At 43.4% G+C, this 17,314-nt stretch overlaps 1 protein-coding gene across 1 annotated transcript in view; it reads right to left on the bottom strand.

The window, feature by feature from the left end:
• B3GNTL1 (UDP-GlcNAc:betaGal beta-1,3-N-acetylglucosaminyltransferase-like 1) overlaps nt 1–17,314 on the bottom strand; it is a 186,602-nt gene that overhangs the window by 114,917 nt on the left and 54,371 nt on the right. The window contains 1 exon segment of the mRNA XM_006869612.1: nt 14,955–15,019. Coding sequence (XP_006869674.1) covers nt 14,955–15,019 — 65 coding nt within the window.

Genomic DNA, 17,314 nt, shown 5'->3' with positions numbered 1-17,314 from the left:
GAAACCCTGTACAGGGTCGCTATGGGTCGGAACCGACTTGACGGCACTTAACAACAACAATAACAAATGTATGTATTGGTATGTGTGCATCAAGTATTTTCACTTAGTTAATTTATGAAATGTAAGCTGTAAATGGGGTCAGTGCATTTCAGTTGTATGCATTAGCTATATCAGGTTAGGCACAAGTATAACCTTCTCGTGGTGGTTGTGATTGTGTGCTGTCTAGTCCATTCTGGCTCACAGTGACCCTGTACAGGGTTTTTGAAGCTGTAAATCTATATGGGAGCAGAAAGCCTCATTTTTCTCCCACAGAGCAGCTGGTGGATTTGAACTGCTGATCTTGCAGTTAGCAGCCCAATGCATAATCCACTGCACCACCAGGGCTCCTTATGACTTTGTAACTGTCTTTATTTAGAGATTGTGTACACGGTTTAAGCAGATATGTACAGGTGGTAAGCTGACAAGAGGTAGACTATGACAGTTAAGGTTTTGTACCAACTTTGATTGAGCCAGGATTCTCAGTGGTTTGGCAGATGAAATATAGTTATCCCATAATGAGACCTAGTATGATGTAAGTAACTCTATAATGAGATCTGCTATGCGCAGCCAAGCAACTGAAAGGATGTTTACTCAAGGGTGTAAGCTGCTTCCAATACATTAGACACTTAGGGCAAAGCTTGCTTGCTTTCTGCTGGGTCTGGTTCATCTGGTTCATGCTCTAACCTCCGCTTCTTTGGATGTGAACCAGTGATCTGCTCTATCGCCTGTCCGCCTGCTGGACCTGCTGGACCTGCCTGCCACACCTGGATCTGCATGCCTGCTGTCTGACCTGTCTACCTTGATTCATCTGACCCAGACTTGGAACTCTTCCACTTCTACACCTGTGTGAGCCATTTGCTCGATATTAACGTGTCTCTCTCTCTGTTTATATAAGTTTCACTGGTTTTGCTTCTCTAGAGAACCCACCCTAAGACAGCCTGACTGCCCTGAATTGATTCTCACAAAATCCCAGTCCTCAATGATCTATAGCACTTTTAGCAGCTTCTACCTTAGACCTTCGGTATCTCAGGGAGGTTACAGTTCTGGGACTAACCCCATTACTAACACAATTCCATGCTGGTTTCACAGTTGCTTAGAGGCAGTGTCCTTGAGGACTTCAGTTCCCCAGCAATAAGATGGGGAGCCAACTTCCTGCTGATCTGATGATACGTGATGGGCACACATGGACTCTCTGCTTCACCTTCTCTCCAACACTAAGACTGGAACCACTGACACTGGGTTGATTCTGGCTCGTGGTGACCCAACAAGACGGAGTGCAACTGTCCCATGTGGTTCCCAAGGCTGGAATCTTTACTAAGCCACACTTTTCTCTTGTGCAGCAGCAGCTGCTGGCCTTGAACCTCCAATCTTTCCGTTAGTAGCCTAGCACTTACCCACTGCACCACCAGGGCTCCCCTGATAGAAAAAATGCCAGGACTGATACTGAGGCTGATTTCATCATCAGGAGGCCAGTGCGAGATCTGAGGAGGACAAATAGAGTCAGCAAGCACACACTTCTCTGAAGAGCTGCATCACACACAATCAGGTGGTCAACATTTGCTTGTACAATAGTCGAGTAAGACACTCAAAATATCATTTTTCACAAACATAATGTCCAATAGGATGGTTAGTGTTCAGATAAGGGCCCCCAAATATCTAATCCAACCTAAGTCAACTGCTTCACATTAAACCCATAATGCCCAAATCCTGTCAATTTTATAAATATTTATTGAATGCCAACTACCTGCTGACCACTGTTCAAGAACTTCAGCAATACTGTGAAAAGACGGCTGGGCCCTGCCTGCAGAGAGGTGACAGGCTACAGACAACAAGGGAGGCAGAATATTAGGGGGACAACCATCACCAACTGACCTGCCGTGCTGGACATGGCCCCTGTGCCAACCCCTCAAGGCTCTGGAGAGTGTGATCAAATTATTTCCTGGTTCCATCCCCAAAAACGAGCACATCCAGCAAGTATCTGGATCTGGTTTGTACAGTTCAGTCTCTGCTTACAGGAGCCAGAGCTCCTAAGAAATGGCTAAGACCAGGTCTGCAGAAAGACAAACTCAAGGTAAGCAAGGGCATACTGTTATGCCAGAGAGAGATACGTGCCCAGAGGATCACATCCAAGGGCACAGGCCAGCCAAGTCAGGGACAATTTGAACACCAAAATACACAATCATAGTATATAATTACAATCCTTAAATAAGACAGAAAATACATACATAAATATACAGGAAGTCTGAGACAGGGAACCTGCTTCCAATTGTCTCCCCACCTGGCAGATACCATCTCAGTAGACCTGTCAATGAGAATATCACCAGGAATGGTGCAAAATCAAACAGCAAGCTTCTCAAAGGAGGCCAGTAGGGGAATGCGACATCTTTTTATAATATTCCTACTAGAGAGATACCACCTGAACTTGATCATGAGGAAACATCAACACCCAGATTGTGAAGGGTTCTCAGAAGACTGTGGAGCTGCTCCACACTGAGGAGACCACGGAGGTGGCCCTCAGGTTATCCAGAACATTCCTGGGACAACTGGTGAATGTGAATGGGGTCTAAGCAGGAGATCAAAGTCATATCTGTGGTGAGAGGCATGTGGAGGCTCTGCAGGAGGGGGTTCCTCTCTGGAGAGAAGGTAAGCATGCAAGGAGGGGGGGACACGCTGTGGGCAACTCACTCTCGATGGGTTAAGGAAAACAAACAGTTCTTTGTACTATCCTTGCAACTTCTCTCCAAGTTAGGATTTCAAGAGACAAAATAAAGAAAATGAAAACGGGCCAAAACCTACAAACACCTATGTTAAAAAGGATGAACACCCATTTTACCCTGACCCTGAGAAGACGCTGTAACTGGGGATAATCCAGACTAGAGCGTATCTCCAGCAGAACCTGAAAGGCTGACAACACTGAGTCAGACAGGATGTGGCCCACAAGGAGCATCACAAATGACAAAGCTAAGGGAGGCTCCTGTACAATATAAGACGCATGTTTACATATCCAAGGTCATGTTACCAGGTGGGACCTGTCTCTGAAGAAAGACATCATGCATGATAAACTGGAAGGTCAGCAAAAAAGAAGACACCAACAAGACAGACTGACACACTGGCAGCAGCAATGGGCTCAAACTAACAACTGTGAAGAGGGCTCAGGACCACCCATTGTTTTGTCCTGTTGTGCATAGGGTTGCTATGAGTTGAAACCGATCCAAGAGCACCTCACAAACAAAACAGAATCAAAGCCATCTTTTGGCTGTTGTGGAGTTGTTTTCATTTTCTTCAGCTTCAGACTAAACTTACATACGAGCAATAGATGCTCTCTCTGTTCCACAGTCGGTCCCCTGGCCGTGTTTTGGTTGGTAATATTGAGCTTCTCCATAAGCTCTTATAGTCAATTTGATTCCTATGAAGTCCTTGTGTATAGTCACCTTTTATGATGAAAAAGGTATTTGTAATGCATAAGTTGTTGGTCTTGTAAAATTCTATCATGTGATCTCCAGCATCATTTCTATCGCCAAGGCCTTATTTTCCAACTATTGATCCTTCCTCTTTGTTTCCATAACTTCCAGTGTCACATCAACGCACAAGCCACCACAATATGACAGACAGACAGACAGACAGACTACTGGAGGAGAGATTTCTTAGCGGAAAGAAATTCAGTGTCAAAGAAATAAAAACAAAACAAATTATGCTTTATCAAAATTTAAAACTTTTGCTTATCAAAAGATGCTATTAAATATGAAAGCCAACTATTCACTTGAAGAACAAGGAAGAGGGGAACACTTATTTATGAAGGTTTGAATAGACTAAATAGGACAGAGGTAAATGTGATGCATACTCAACCTTGGAATAACAGGGCTCTGTGATATAGAGATCAAGGCATAATCTGAATGGGTAAGAGGGGAAATAATGTTAAGATGCTTGACTGTCTTAGAGATATTGGTTTCCCTTACCTACTACTGTAAAATAGACACTGGAGTGCGACAGAAATATCAGGAAACATGATTACAGAAAGCTTGTAAGCCCGTCTTTAGTCTTTAACTGACTGGAATACCTAAAAGGGGTTCTAGAACTTGCCTAATGAAATAGGCTTCTTGCAGAGCCTTTGTAGTGTATAGGACCTTAGGTGGAATCCTGAGCTCCATCCAGAACCTTCTGAGGTGGGACATTCCCACTTGAAAAGACATGCAGACCAGCCAAGAGCAGTTAGAGGAACAGAAGATGCGTCCTGAATGAAAGGCCAGCAGGAAATAAATTTAAAAATAAATAAAAAATGGCAGTCTGTTTGGCTATTACAAGAACAAGCAAGCTGTTCGCCGGGCAGCCATCAAGGCAAGCAATCAAATCCCTTCAGGAGAACCCCTCCTTCAAAATTGCAACTCAAAGGGAACACACAAGCAGGCACGTAAGCTTGCTAGTAATCACGCTGGTCTACATGTGAGTGGAAGTGGAGCAAAGTCAGTAATGAAGACATTGGCTGAGACTGACCCCATTCCATAGAGTATCGACCTTGAGATGAGAGAGAGAAGAGGAAGGGCTGGTTGGTTTGAAGTTTGGGGAAGCTTGGGAACTCCTGAGCCCATGGACTTTGATCTAGCCATGGAGGGCTAGAGCAGAGAGTGAAGTGTCCTCCTGATATGAAGAAGGGGGAGATGAACAAGAACGCCCAAACTTGCAGATAGTACCCATCAAGCTTCAATGGCTTGATGACCAGAGCTCAACTAGAGAAGCATTAAGAAACTTGATAAAGGAAACAAGTATAAATAGCAACAGTTTGATGAACTTGACCTATACTTATGGATGTAGTCGCTCAAAATACCAACTGAGAAGGAAGGAATTGTCACATCAAGGATCAAGCCTATCCCCTCGGTATACAGAGTTGATAGGGACAGGCAACTTAAGACATTGGCAACCTAAAAAGGGGGGTGGGTGTGTAGGGAGTAGACACTACAAAGGCATGAAGTGACTGGCTTACAAGTTTTCAAGAGGGAGTTTAGTTTCAGAGTATACAGGGGAAGGTAGACTCCTGACTAAATAGTTTTCATCTTGTCTAGATGGGTCTGATAAAAGAAGACGGGGAAAGGATTTGTTTTTATTCCATAGTGAGTAATTGTTATCATGGCTAATTGTGATTGTCCCAACTGTAAAAGCAGAAGTTTTGTACCAAAAGGGGGAAGTATTTCATCACAGTCCAGGAACAGAGGACCCTAAGACCATCAAGGGAGAAGTGCATGAGCAGAATGTGGGACCCAGAGATGGAAGTAGAGCTGATGGCATGGAGAGATAGAGCAGCTGAGGACTCTAGACTCATGGAAAGAGAAGGGCTGTGTACTGGTGGCCAGGAGGGAAGCTTGCAGAATGTGCCTTTTGGTTGTTTAAATGATTATATATTCCTGAGTGTTTTTGTGTACATCAAAAACAAAACAAAAAACAAAACAACAAAAAACCACAGCTAGAGGGAATAGAAGCAAATATTGTAAAATGATGATGCATAGAGAGGACTGTAATCATTACAATGAAACAAAATGCGATAGGACGAGTGCAAAACCGATGTTCTCCCATGTAAACTATCACTCAAAAAAAAAAAAAAAGAAGGTCACAGGAGACAAGGAGGAATGCCAGAATTGAAGTAAATAGAGGTAAATATTGTCAAGTGTTGGTATATGTAGGGGACTGCATTCATTGTAATGACGAAAAGTAAAAGTATATGATTTGCTGAATGTAAAACTTATGATCTGCTCTGTAAATTTTCACTCAATTCATAAAAAAAAGGGTTTTTTAAAAAAGAGAGAGAGAGAGATAATGACCACAGGATCTGAGATTATGGTTCGACTGTTGGAGGCCTGAACTAGCTTTTGTTCTGGGTGCTGACTCCATGAGTGTTCCTAACATTACTAAAATAGATACGCAGACACAGTCATAAGTACAGAAACTAATGAACTACGGCTCATCCAGCTACAAATAAGGAGAATGTGTCATGAACCAAATATTGTGATTAAGTTAACTCTGTGTTCCTGAGATCCAAATTTAGAAAGCAGAATAAATCATAATGGAAAGTAAAACATACAACTGAAAAACACCTTAGAGACTACATTCAAAACTTATGAAGCTCCCTAGAACAGTCCTGAGAGGGAAACTAGACTTTGGAGCTTAGAAAATACAAAAGCCTAGAAAGTCAGGAGCTAAGCATCCAGCTTAGGAAGTTATAAAAGTAACAAGAGAATAAACAGAAGAAATCAAGGAAGGAACACAAATGAACTTTGCGCCAAGGGCCAGAAGGAGGGTAGTAAAAACAAGCCCAGAGGAATTGGGTTTCAGTGGTCAGGACCACCAGGAGGTGTGTGCTTCACCCTCACAGTGAAATCCCAGAGTGACCGCTACCTCCTGGAAGACTGGCCACGGTGACAGTGAAGGCAGAGCCCTCACCCTTTTCTCGGCCCTTGGTCTGCCCTTTCGATGCAAACACCAAACAGTGCCTTTTCATACATCTCTATTCTTAAGTCCTCTGGGGTCTGAGGTCCCAGGGTGGAAGGCCAAATCACTAATTCCCAGGCTGACAGGGGAGCAGGGTGGCCCCGAGAACTCTGTGAAGCGCCTACCATGATACTGTGCCATGAGCTGGAATCGACAACCACCACACCCTCATAAACTTGGCATTTATACCCTTCCAAGAAGCCGAGAACCTAAGTCCCACTGAGACGCTGGCACTTAACGGTCTTTTCTTTACAAGTCAAGACTTCCTGTTTTGTTTCATTTTATTCTGCCAAACTCTGTGAAAACAACACAGACCAAGACAATACTAAAACAGTCTTTAGCTATGAGTGGGGGAATGCAATGAAGACCACCCAATCTGTGAGGAAGGCCAACATGTGAGGAAGAAGCAACATGTTCATATATGTAAGGGTCCTGACAGTAATCAAACAGCCACCAACAGAATATATGGGCAGTATTGAAACATCGAAGTACACATGTCCTAACCAATGCCTTTACTGTGACAAACCTGAACTAGCAAGACGACAATGAGAGAGCTCACTGGACCAGGGGTCCACTGCATATTCTGGAACTCAGTGGGTTTTTTACAACGATGCCCTTCAGAATCAGCACATAGCTGTGGGACCACCAGCCCATCACCAGTAGGACATGTGAGACACCTGACAGGCTCTGAGGGGAAGGTTATTGGGAAAGAACGGAGATGCTTTTATTTCTAAGAGTTGACATTTCATTAAAAATGTCCTAGATTATAAATCCCTCCAGGTCAGGAAACATTTGTTTAACTCATTTTAACAATCCCCTACAAAGACTGTATTTAAAACCAGTTTCAAGATAGCATTCTTACCATTAGCTGGGCAAATGCGCAAAATCCACAAAAGAACCAAGACTATCTTTTCCCTACACGATTTCTCCCCTTAAAACTTCAGCAAGGTCTACCAAGTCCAACCTTGTAACCCTTCCTAAGCCTTGTAAGCCCAGTGTGTGAGGCTCCACAGTGAAGGGGACCATGTAGACACTGGGCCTTGGCCCCCCCAGCTCAGGTATGGTTTCTCCATCCAGATTGCTCAACACTGTGAGAGACCACCTGGCCATCCCTCGGCCTCCTGGACACAGCTTTGACTATCCCTTCTACACCTTGGCATGGTACAACAACAAAGCGACACGCATGTGCTTCGATGTGGAAGAGATTCTACAGTCAATAAATTCTTCATTATGAAATTAAACCCCTTAAAGAAGGTTAAACCCACTTCATATTTTTGTTCTCTCTAGACACAGAAAAATTAGCTAGTGGATCCATACAAACACTTCTTCAGAAGCAGTAAGACATGCATTAGCCTGTCCTAAAATGCACAAGTCTTAAACTCCCTGCTGCCACTACTGTAATATTTTTTAAATGCAGATACCAAACCCAAACTTATCATAAAGACTAAAAACCCAGCGCAATATGCGTGAACCTGAGAGTTAGGAATTGCTAATTTGTTAAATAAAGGAACCCACCAAACTCGACATAAAGCAGAAGTTCTCCACCAATCCATGCCTCCCTCCCTTCTAGGCCCCTTCCAGACATCCCATCGATCATTAGCAAGCAGAAAATGCACCCCCTCTCCACACCAACCTCTCAGCCCCCAAAACCACGGTTACTATGGCAAAGAGGTCACACAAATCCCAGTGCAAACATCTTCTGCTGCACGAAGCTTAACCCCAAGCCTGGTATTATCTTACTGATTTTACTGCAGTGAACCCCTGAGAAGAGCTCGGGTTTCCTCAATGATCCCTCTGCACCACCAGCTCTCGCCACACGCCACCAAAGCCACCAGCAATGTCTGGCCCAGCACTTTGTTTTCCACTATCAGCACCAACCTCGGTCTTCTTAACCACCTTGTTTTAGTTATCTGGTGCTGCTATAGTAGAAACGGGGGCTTTAACAAATAGAAATTTATTTTCTCACAGTTTAGGAGGTTTGTTGTTTTTGTTAATTGTCATCGAGTCAGTTCTGATTCCCAGTGACCCTGTATAGGGTTTCCGAGGAGTGGCTAGTGGGTATGAACCAGCCACCTTGAGATTAGAAGACCAGTGCTTACCGTGTAGCACCACACCAGACGTCTGAAATGAGGACAGCACCTCTGGGGAAAGGCGTTCCCTCTGCTGGCTCTGCCGGAAGCTCCTTGTCGCTGTGCTTCCATTCCTGGGCAATCTTCATGTGCTATGGCTTCTCTCCCCCGATTCTTGCTTCCAAGGAGCTCTGGTAGCATAGTGGTTACAAATCGGGCTGCGAATCACAAGGTCAGCAGTTCGAAACTACCAGCTGCTCTGCGGGAGAAAGATGAGGCTTTCTGCTCCCGTAAAGATTCACAGCCTCGGAAACTCTGTTCAGGGTCGCTATGGGTTGGAACCGACTCGATGGCACTTAACAACAACAACATTTTTGCTTCCTAGTTTACAAATTTAAATTCTTTTATAGCTCAAGACACACCGTACACTACTTCTGCCTCATTGCTATAACAAAGGCAACCCATTCTCAAGTGGGCTTTTCAGCACATCTTCTGGAGGGACACAATTCAATCCATCTCACAGCTACCCAGGCAGAACTGTTCAGGTGTCTAAACTATCCCTGTCTTTTCTACCTGAAATGTCAAAGAAAGATCTTTGCAAGAACTTCCTCCTCCACCATCTTCCTTTTTTCTGCAAGTTCTCCACTGAGGGCTGTTGACACAGACTTGCCACTGTGAGCTCCCTATTTTCTGTATGCCAACCCAACATTTCCACTCGGACCCTACATCTTCTTCACGCCTTCCCTGCCTGAAAACCCTTCCTTCCTTTCAGTGAAAAAGACGCTTCTGCCTCCTCCTATGTCCAGGCCAGAACCAGCACATTGCAAAGATCTTAAAATAACCAGGCGTGGGTAGGTTGTCTTCTACAATTCACAAATTAAAATACCATTGTTGTTATACATGATTCATCATATTTCATAAAGAACAATCCTATGGAATAACAAAGAACAATTTTAAACCTGTCTTTGGTAGAAAGAAACAGTCTTTGCTTAGGCAGTGTTTGATGGACTACTGGAGACATGGCAGAAAACTGGAGAATCTGAGGGTCTCTGTCTAATAAGAAATGAGCAGATACAGGTGAGGACAGGAAGCCTGGTGCTCAGTGAAGATGCAGCGGCACCCACCGGGATTTGTCTTCAGGAACAGAGCTGTTTAGGATTCATTGTTTAACATTCACACGTGCATGTACATCATCTTCTATAAGTACGAGGACTCTACGGGGAGGTCTCTGGTAAAAATCAAAGAGAGATGGCACTTGTGAATGAATCCAGCCCAGTTAGAGACCTCACTCTGAAGAGGCTAACTGCTCACATTCACCAGGGGTTCAGAGAAGGCTCATAGGTACAAGCACCCCAGTAATGAACATGGGTGGGAAGAGGTGACCCCAAAGGTCCCAGGCGTCCCAAACGCTTGTCTTAAGAAGACATATAGTGGTACTGCAGGGTCAGCACCGGACTACGAACCTCAAGGTCTGCAGTTCAAACCCACCAGTTGCTCCTAGAAACCCTTATGTAGGGTTGCAAGAATTGGAATCCACTCAACGACACTTAACAACAATAACACAGTTGAGTGTAAACAATAAATAATGTGTTCCTTTTCACCTATTATAATCATTAGTTGTGCTAAAAAATCCTTATAAACGTAATTCCCTCATATGAATTGATCACAATTTACTTAGTCATCTCTACCAGTGGTTCTGCGGGAGAAAGATGAGGCTTTCTGCTCCCATAAAGATTTACAGCCTCGGAAACCCTGTACAGGGTCACTATCAGTTGGAACCGACTCCACGGCACATAACAACAACAATAACTGCAGATTCACTTGTGTAGTTTCTTTTGTAATAAACCCCATGGAAGCATAGAGCTTATTTCTCAGAATTTCAGAGATCTGAAAGTAGAATTGAAGAGTCAGGAATATTAGAATTCTTGATACATAATGCAAAATTATGCTGTCAATGCTGAACCAATTTAAACTTCCCCAAATGCTGAAAACTCACATTAAAAGAAACAAACTGCAAACAATTTGATTTTTTCCTCTTTATTTCTTAAATTCATTTGTAAGACTACATTTGGGAGCTCTCCTTTCCTGTCCTTGCCCTAATCCTAACCTACCACCTTCCTTCCTCTGTTACGAACTTCTATGCATTCTTTCTATTTAAGGCTATTTTAAAGACAGGCATCCCTTGCTTTATTGCATTTCTCCGATAATGCGTATTTTAAAAACAGAAGGTTTGTGGAAGCCCTGTATCAAACAAGTCTATCAGCACCATTTTTCTAGAAGCAGGTGTTTACTTCATGTCTCTGTGCCACATGGTGGTAATTCTCACAATAGTTCAAACTTTTTCAGAATGTTATTGCATACCTAGCTGACTACAGTATAATGTAAACATAACTTTTTAGTTCCCTGAGAAGCCATAAAAGCCATGTGACTTGCTATATTGTGATATTCGCTTTATTACTGTTGTCTGGACCCAAACCTGCAATGCCTCCGAGGTCTGCCCATATCATATTTGCGAATATCTTCCCAGTTTCTCCTCATTTGTGTTTATATGGTTCTCTGTTGTGCAGTTTTACATTCTATGTAATCTTATTTATCATCCACTTAAGAAGAACACCAATAATTCCATGGCTAAGTGCTACAGTATTTAAACAGCAACTTGTCAACCTTAAACTTTTTTCTTTGCACAGATCCCTATTAAATGTAAGTCTGGATTTTAAAATCCTGACATGTCCGTTCTGAACACCTTTGTCAGTACACCTCTCAGTCATCATTTTAATGTTGAGAGCTAGCTGTATTTTTCTTTTGTCTGTGTCTACTTTCTTTCCCTTGTTGTAATTTTTCAGCTTTTATTATGAATTGAGTGATAGCTTACATGGGAGAACATCAGGTTTGCACTCATCCTATCACATTTTGTTTCATTGCAATGATTACAATCCCCTCCATTCATCATTATTTAACAGTATTTGCTTGTATTCCCTATGTTTTTTGTTTTGTTTTGATGTACACAAAAACACTCAGGAATATATAATAATTCAAACAACCAAAGGGCACATTCTACAAGCCTGCTTCCTGGCCACCAGCACACAGCCTTTCTCTTCCCATGAGTCTAGAGTCCTCAGATGCTCTATATTTCCAAGTCCTCATCTCTGCCTCCATTTCGGGTGTCGCTGCTTCTCTGGATAGAGTCCCACATTCTGCTCGTGTTCTTCTCCCTTGATGGTCCTACGATCCTCTGGTCCTGGAATGTAAGATTAACTACTTCCTCTTTTATGTTACAAAATTTCTATCTTTACAGTTGTCACAATCGCAAATAATCACAATAACAATTATTCACTTTTGAATTAAAAGAATCCCATCCCCCTCTCCTTTTAGCAGACTCATCTAGACAAGATGAAAACTATTCAGTGGGGATCACTGTGAAACTAAACTCCCTCTTGAAAACTTATAAGCCAGTCACTTCATGCCTTTACAGCCCTAACTCACCCCCATTTTAGATACAATGTCTAAGTTGTCCATTCCTATCAACCAGGTATACCGAGGGGATAGGCTTGATCCTTGCTATGAAAACTCCTCTCTTGGCTGGTATTTTGGGCTACTATATAGGTCAAGTTCATCAAATTGTAGCTATTTACACTTGCTACCTTTATCAAATTTCGTTATGTTCCTCTAGTCGAGCTCTCAGTATGGATTGCATCTCAATATAAAGAAAACAAAAATCCTCACCACTGGACCTTTTATCAATGGAGAAAAGATTGAAGTTGTCCAGCACGTCATTCTTCTTGGATCAACTATCAACACTCATGGAAGCAGCAGTCACAAGAAATCAAAGAACGTATTGCATTAGGCAAATCTGCTGCACAAGACCTCTTTGAAGTGTTGAAGAGCAAAGATGTCAGCTTAAGGACTAAGGTGACCTGACCCAAGCCATGGTATTTTCAATAACTTCATATGCATGTGAAAGCTGGACAGTGAATAAGGGAGACCGTAGAAGAATTGATGCTTTTGAGTTATGGTGTTGGAGGAGAATATTGAAAGTGCCAACAGATCTGTGTTGGAAGAAGTATAGCCAGAGTGCTCCTTGGAGGCCAAAATGGCCAAACTTCATCTCTCATACTTCGGCCATATTGTCAGGAGGGACCTGGAGAAGGATATGTTTGGTTAGGTGGAGGGTCAGAGAAAAAGTAGAAGACCCCCAGAGAGATGGATTGGCAAAATGGCAGCATCAATGGGTTCAAGAGTAGCAACAATTGTGAGGTTGGCCCAGGATCAGGCAGTGTTTCTTTCTGTTGTGCATAGGGTTGCTACGAGTCGGTACTGACTCGATGGTACCTAACAACAACAACAGTCGAGCTCTGGTCATCAAGCCATTGAAGCTAGGTCAAATGAATACTATCTGCAAATTTGGGTGTTCTTGTGCATCTCCCCCTCTTCATATCTGGAGGACACTTCACTCTCAGCTCTAGCCCTCCGTGGCTAAGTCAAAGTCCATAGGCTCAGGAGTTCCCAAGCCTCCCCGACCTTCAGACCAACCAGCCCTTCCTCTTCTCTCTCTCATGTCAGGGTCGACAGGAGTCTAAGGATTGTGGGCAAACTCAGACCATGTCTTCATTACTGACTCTCCTCCACTTCCACTCACATGTAGACCAATGAGGTCAGGAGCAAGCTTACATGCCTGCTTGTGTGTTCCCTTTGAGTTTCAGTCATGGAGGGAGGGTTTGTCCGGAAGGGGCTTGGTTGCTTATCTTGCTAGAGCTACCCAGTGAACAGCTTGCTTTTTCCTGTAATCGGCCAAACAGACTGCTGTGGCTTTGTTGTTGTTGTTTCATGCTGCTCTTTCTTTCAGGAAGTATCTTCTGTCCTTCCAGCCACTCCTGGCTGGTCTGCATGTCCTTTTAAGTAGGAATGTCCCACCTCAGAAGGTTCTGGATGGGGCTTAGGATTCCACCTAAGGTCCTATACACTATAAAGGCTCTGCAAGAGCAAGTTCCAGAACTCCTTTTAGGTATTCTAATGAGTTATAGGGAGTCCTGGTATGGTGCTGTGGGTTAATGCACCAGACTGCAAAACCATTTAAACTGCAAGGTTGGCGGTTCAAACTCATCAGCTGTTCCTTGGAAACCCTATACAGGGTTGCTATGGGTCGGAACCAACTCAATGGCACTTCAGAACAGCGAGTTATAGGCTGAAGACGGGCTTACAAGGTTTCGATATTCACCTTTCCTGATAGTCCTTTCTATCCCACTCCTGTGTCTATTCTACAGTATTAGGCAAAGGAGAGAAATATTCATAAGACAGTCAAGCATCTTAACATTATTTCCCCTCTTACCCATTCAGACTATGCCTTGATCCCTATATCACAGAGCCCTGTTGTTCCAAGGTTGAGCATACATCACTATTTACCTCCATCCCATTTAGCCCATACAAACCTGCCTCAGTGTTTCCTTATTTACCTTGTTCTTCCACACCCCCTCCCCCTTCTTGTGTGTTGACCTTCCCAACACCCAAACTATGATGTGCCTATCCCCTAACCTGTACTCTACTGTCCCCTCCCTGCCACCCTCGGTAACCAACAAATAATTTTTTTTTCTTTCCTTTTAGTATGAGTATTTTTTCTTAAACTTTTACAATAATGGTCTTATGCAATAGTTGTCCTTTTGTGACTAATTTCACTCAGTATAATGGCCTCAAGGTTCATCCATGTTATGCAGTAGTTTGCAGCTTCATTATTATTCTTCAAGGTGGGATAATATTCCTTTGTGTGTATGGACCAAAGTTTGTTTATCCATTCTTCCACTGATGGGCATTTGGGTAGTCTTCATCTTTTTGCTATTGTGAATAGTGCTGCATTACACATTGGTGTGCAAATATCTACCTGTGTTCTGGCTCGTATTTTTTGTGGATATATACCAAGTAGAGGAATTGCTGGATCGTACGGTATTTCTATTTCCAACTTTCTGAGGAAATGCCATTCCATTTTCCAGAGCGGTTGAACCATTTTACATTCCCACCAGCAATGTAGAGAGTCTCAGTCTCTCCACATCCTCACCAGCATTTCTTGTCCTCTGCTTTTTTGAACCTCACTATTATTGCTGGTGTGAGATGACATCTCATTGTTGTTTTGATTTGCATCTCTCTAATAACTAATGATTGTGAACATTTCTTCATATGTTTGCTGGCTGCCCAAATGTCTGTTCATGTCCTGTGCCCAGTTTTTAATTGGCTTATTTGTCTTTTTCTTGTAGTTTCAACCTTAAACTTATGAGTCTCGTTATATTAGGATAATGCTTTTCAATAGCCACAATGCAATGCAAGGTCATCTAATTATTCAAATCTGCATACATTATAAACAAAAGAAAGAATTCTACTTACTGAATCCAAAAAGCAGAGGAAAGCCCCTGAGCTCTGTTTTATTGCTCGATTTTTAGAATATCCAACTGTTAATAAAAAGGAAAGCTATTTTAGAACTCAATTTTTAATAGCAGTCCTGTTCATAACGTTTATATACCACATACAATGAGAAAACTAGGGACATTTTGCACTACCAAGTAGAAAATCAGGTTAGCTTTGTTGTTGTTGTTATTGTTAAATGCCATCAAGTTGGTTCTGACTCACATCGACCCTGTATATGGTTGCTGGTGGGTGTGAACCGTTGACACTGCAGTTAGCAGTCCAGTGCTTATCCTACAGCACCACACCAGGACTTCCAGGGCAACTTTAGAAGGAATAAAAGGGGAGTAAATGAAAAACAACATTCCACATTTAATAATGACCTAAGAAGTAAAATGATAAAATACAAATAGTGTATTCTGGATCAAAGCAGCATAGCTAAAGTAAAACAAACCTGGCAAATACTTCCACGGAGAATATTTTCAAAAATGAAATAGAAATAGAAATGTCCAATGGAAGTGTTTTGGTAACACTAGCAGATGCTTTGGATGGTCTATGACATGTCCGTTTGATACATCATGTAACTGCTCAAAAGTTCAGTGACCTGGGTGCTTGGGTAACTTCTCTGAATATATATCTTAGTCACAAGTTCAGGTTTCTGCCTGTATTTCTGTGCCTACCCTGTGACCCACCAGTTCCATTCCTATGTGTAGACCCAACAGAAATGAGTGCTCATTTCATCAGTGCCCACGGTCAGCCACTCGCTGCAAGGAGACACAGGCACTGTTTACAGAGTGGAAAGCCGCCCCAATTCTCCTGCGCTTAGAAATAGGATGGGTCACCTTGGGGAGGAGGGGTGACAGGAGGTCACCAGGAGACTTCTGGACAGCTGGGGACATTCTGTCTCATCGTCAGGATGCTAGCGTATTCAGTTTGTGAAAATTAATCCAGGTGTGCAATTATAAATGCATTGCACTTTTCTTTATGGATACGATACTCTAATAAGATCCAAAAAAAAAAAAAAGTTATCCGTGCCTTCAAAGGGACTGCAACGCAGTTTTGGAAAAGGCACAGACAATATACCGAATTTAAGTGCCAAAAAAAAAATACTAAAAGTAAGTACTGTGACGTGTAAAAGATGACAAGGTCACTCCAAGGGTAAGTGCACAGGGAACCTGAAGCTGCTAACATTTCAACAGACAGAACCAGGAATATTCCAGAACAATATTCAATGTTGATGTGCAGCAAAGTGTTTGTGGCACAGGAACAGGTTTGGGAAAGTGTACATGAGCTAGTGTAGGCTGGAACTATAAACTAAGACCAGTGCAGTGTACATGCTCAAGTGAACATTTAAGCAGATTAACTGCAATGCTGAGGGCATGGTACCTTAAAGGAAGGCATTCCGGTCCAAAAACTCTGTCCCCAAGCCCATTAGAATAAACAGAGAGGATAAGACAAGAGGTGCAGAAGGAATGTGAGGGGCACAACCCCCAGTGTCTCCAGAACAGCCAGTGCCAACACCTGATCTGTGTTAGACACAGTCATAGATTCAGCAGCACCGAGAAACATGGCACAGAGCAGAACAGATGGGTGTGGAGTGAAACAATCAATCTCTCTGGTATTTTGAGACAAGAGCACCAACCCTAGGCTGTCAGTCCCCAGGGGGCGCCAGGCTCATCCTAACCACATCAGCCCTCCACCTCAAGACCATCTCTGAGAGGGGAAGAGAACAGTCCCACTAGCTAGAGTGCATCCCACTATAATGCTGGGCCAAATTCTCAGCGCATCGACGAGAGAACCCAAGTGACAGGTGGAGGTGAGGACCCCACCAACATGCCACAAAGGGATGGATACAAAACTGTGTCCTCTGTGGGCATCACCCACACACGGTATAGCCCAGCTGACACGTGCTCTGAAGGATGGATACGGTGTAGTGGGCACCACCCACACACGGTATAGCCCAGCTGACACGTTCTCTGAAGGGTGGACAGGGAGCAGTGGGCACCACCCACACATGGTATAGCCCAGCTGACAACGTGCTCTGAAGGGTGGACATGGAGTAGTGGTCACCACCCACACACGGTATAGCCAAGCTGACACGTGCTCTGAAGGATGGACACGGAGCAGTGGGCACCACCCACACACAGTATAGCCCAGCTGACATGTGCTCTGAAGGGTGGACATGGAGCAGTGGGCACCACCCACACACGGTATAGCCCAGCTGACAACGTGCTCTGAAGGGTGGACACGGAGCAGTGGGCACCACCCACACATGGTATAGCCCAGCTGACAACATGCTCTGAAGGGTGGACATGGAGCAGTGGGCACCACCCACACATGGT

The sequence above is a fragment of the Chrysochloris asiatica genome, unplaced genomic scaffold, assembly GCF_000296735.1.
Source record: "Chrysochloris asiatica unplaced genomic scaffold, ChrAsi1.0 scaffold00132, whole genome shotgun sequence".
Lineage (NCBI taxonomy): Eukaryota > Metazoa > Chordata > Mammalia > Afrosoricida > Chrysochloridae > Chrysochloris > Chrysochloris asiatica.
Note: the sequence above shows the minus strand (reverse complement) of the source record. Positions and strands in the feature narration are given on the sequence as shown.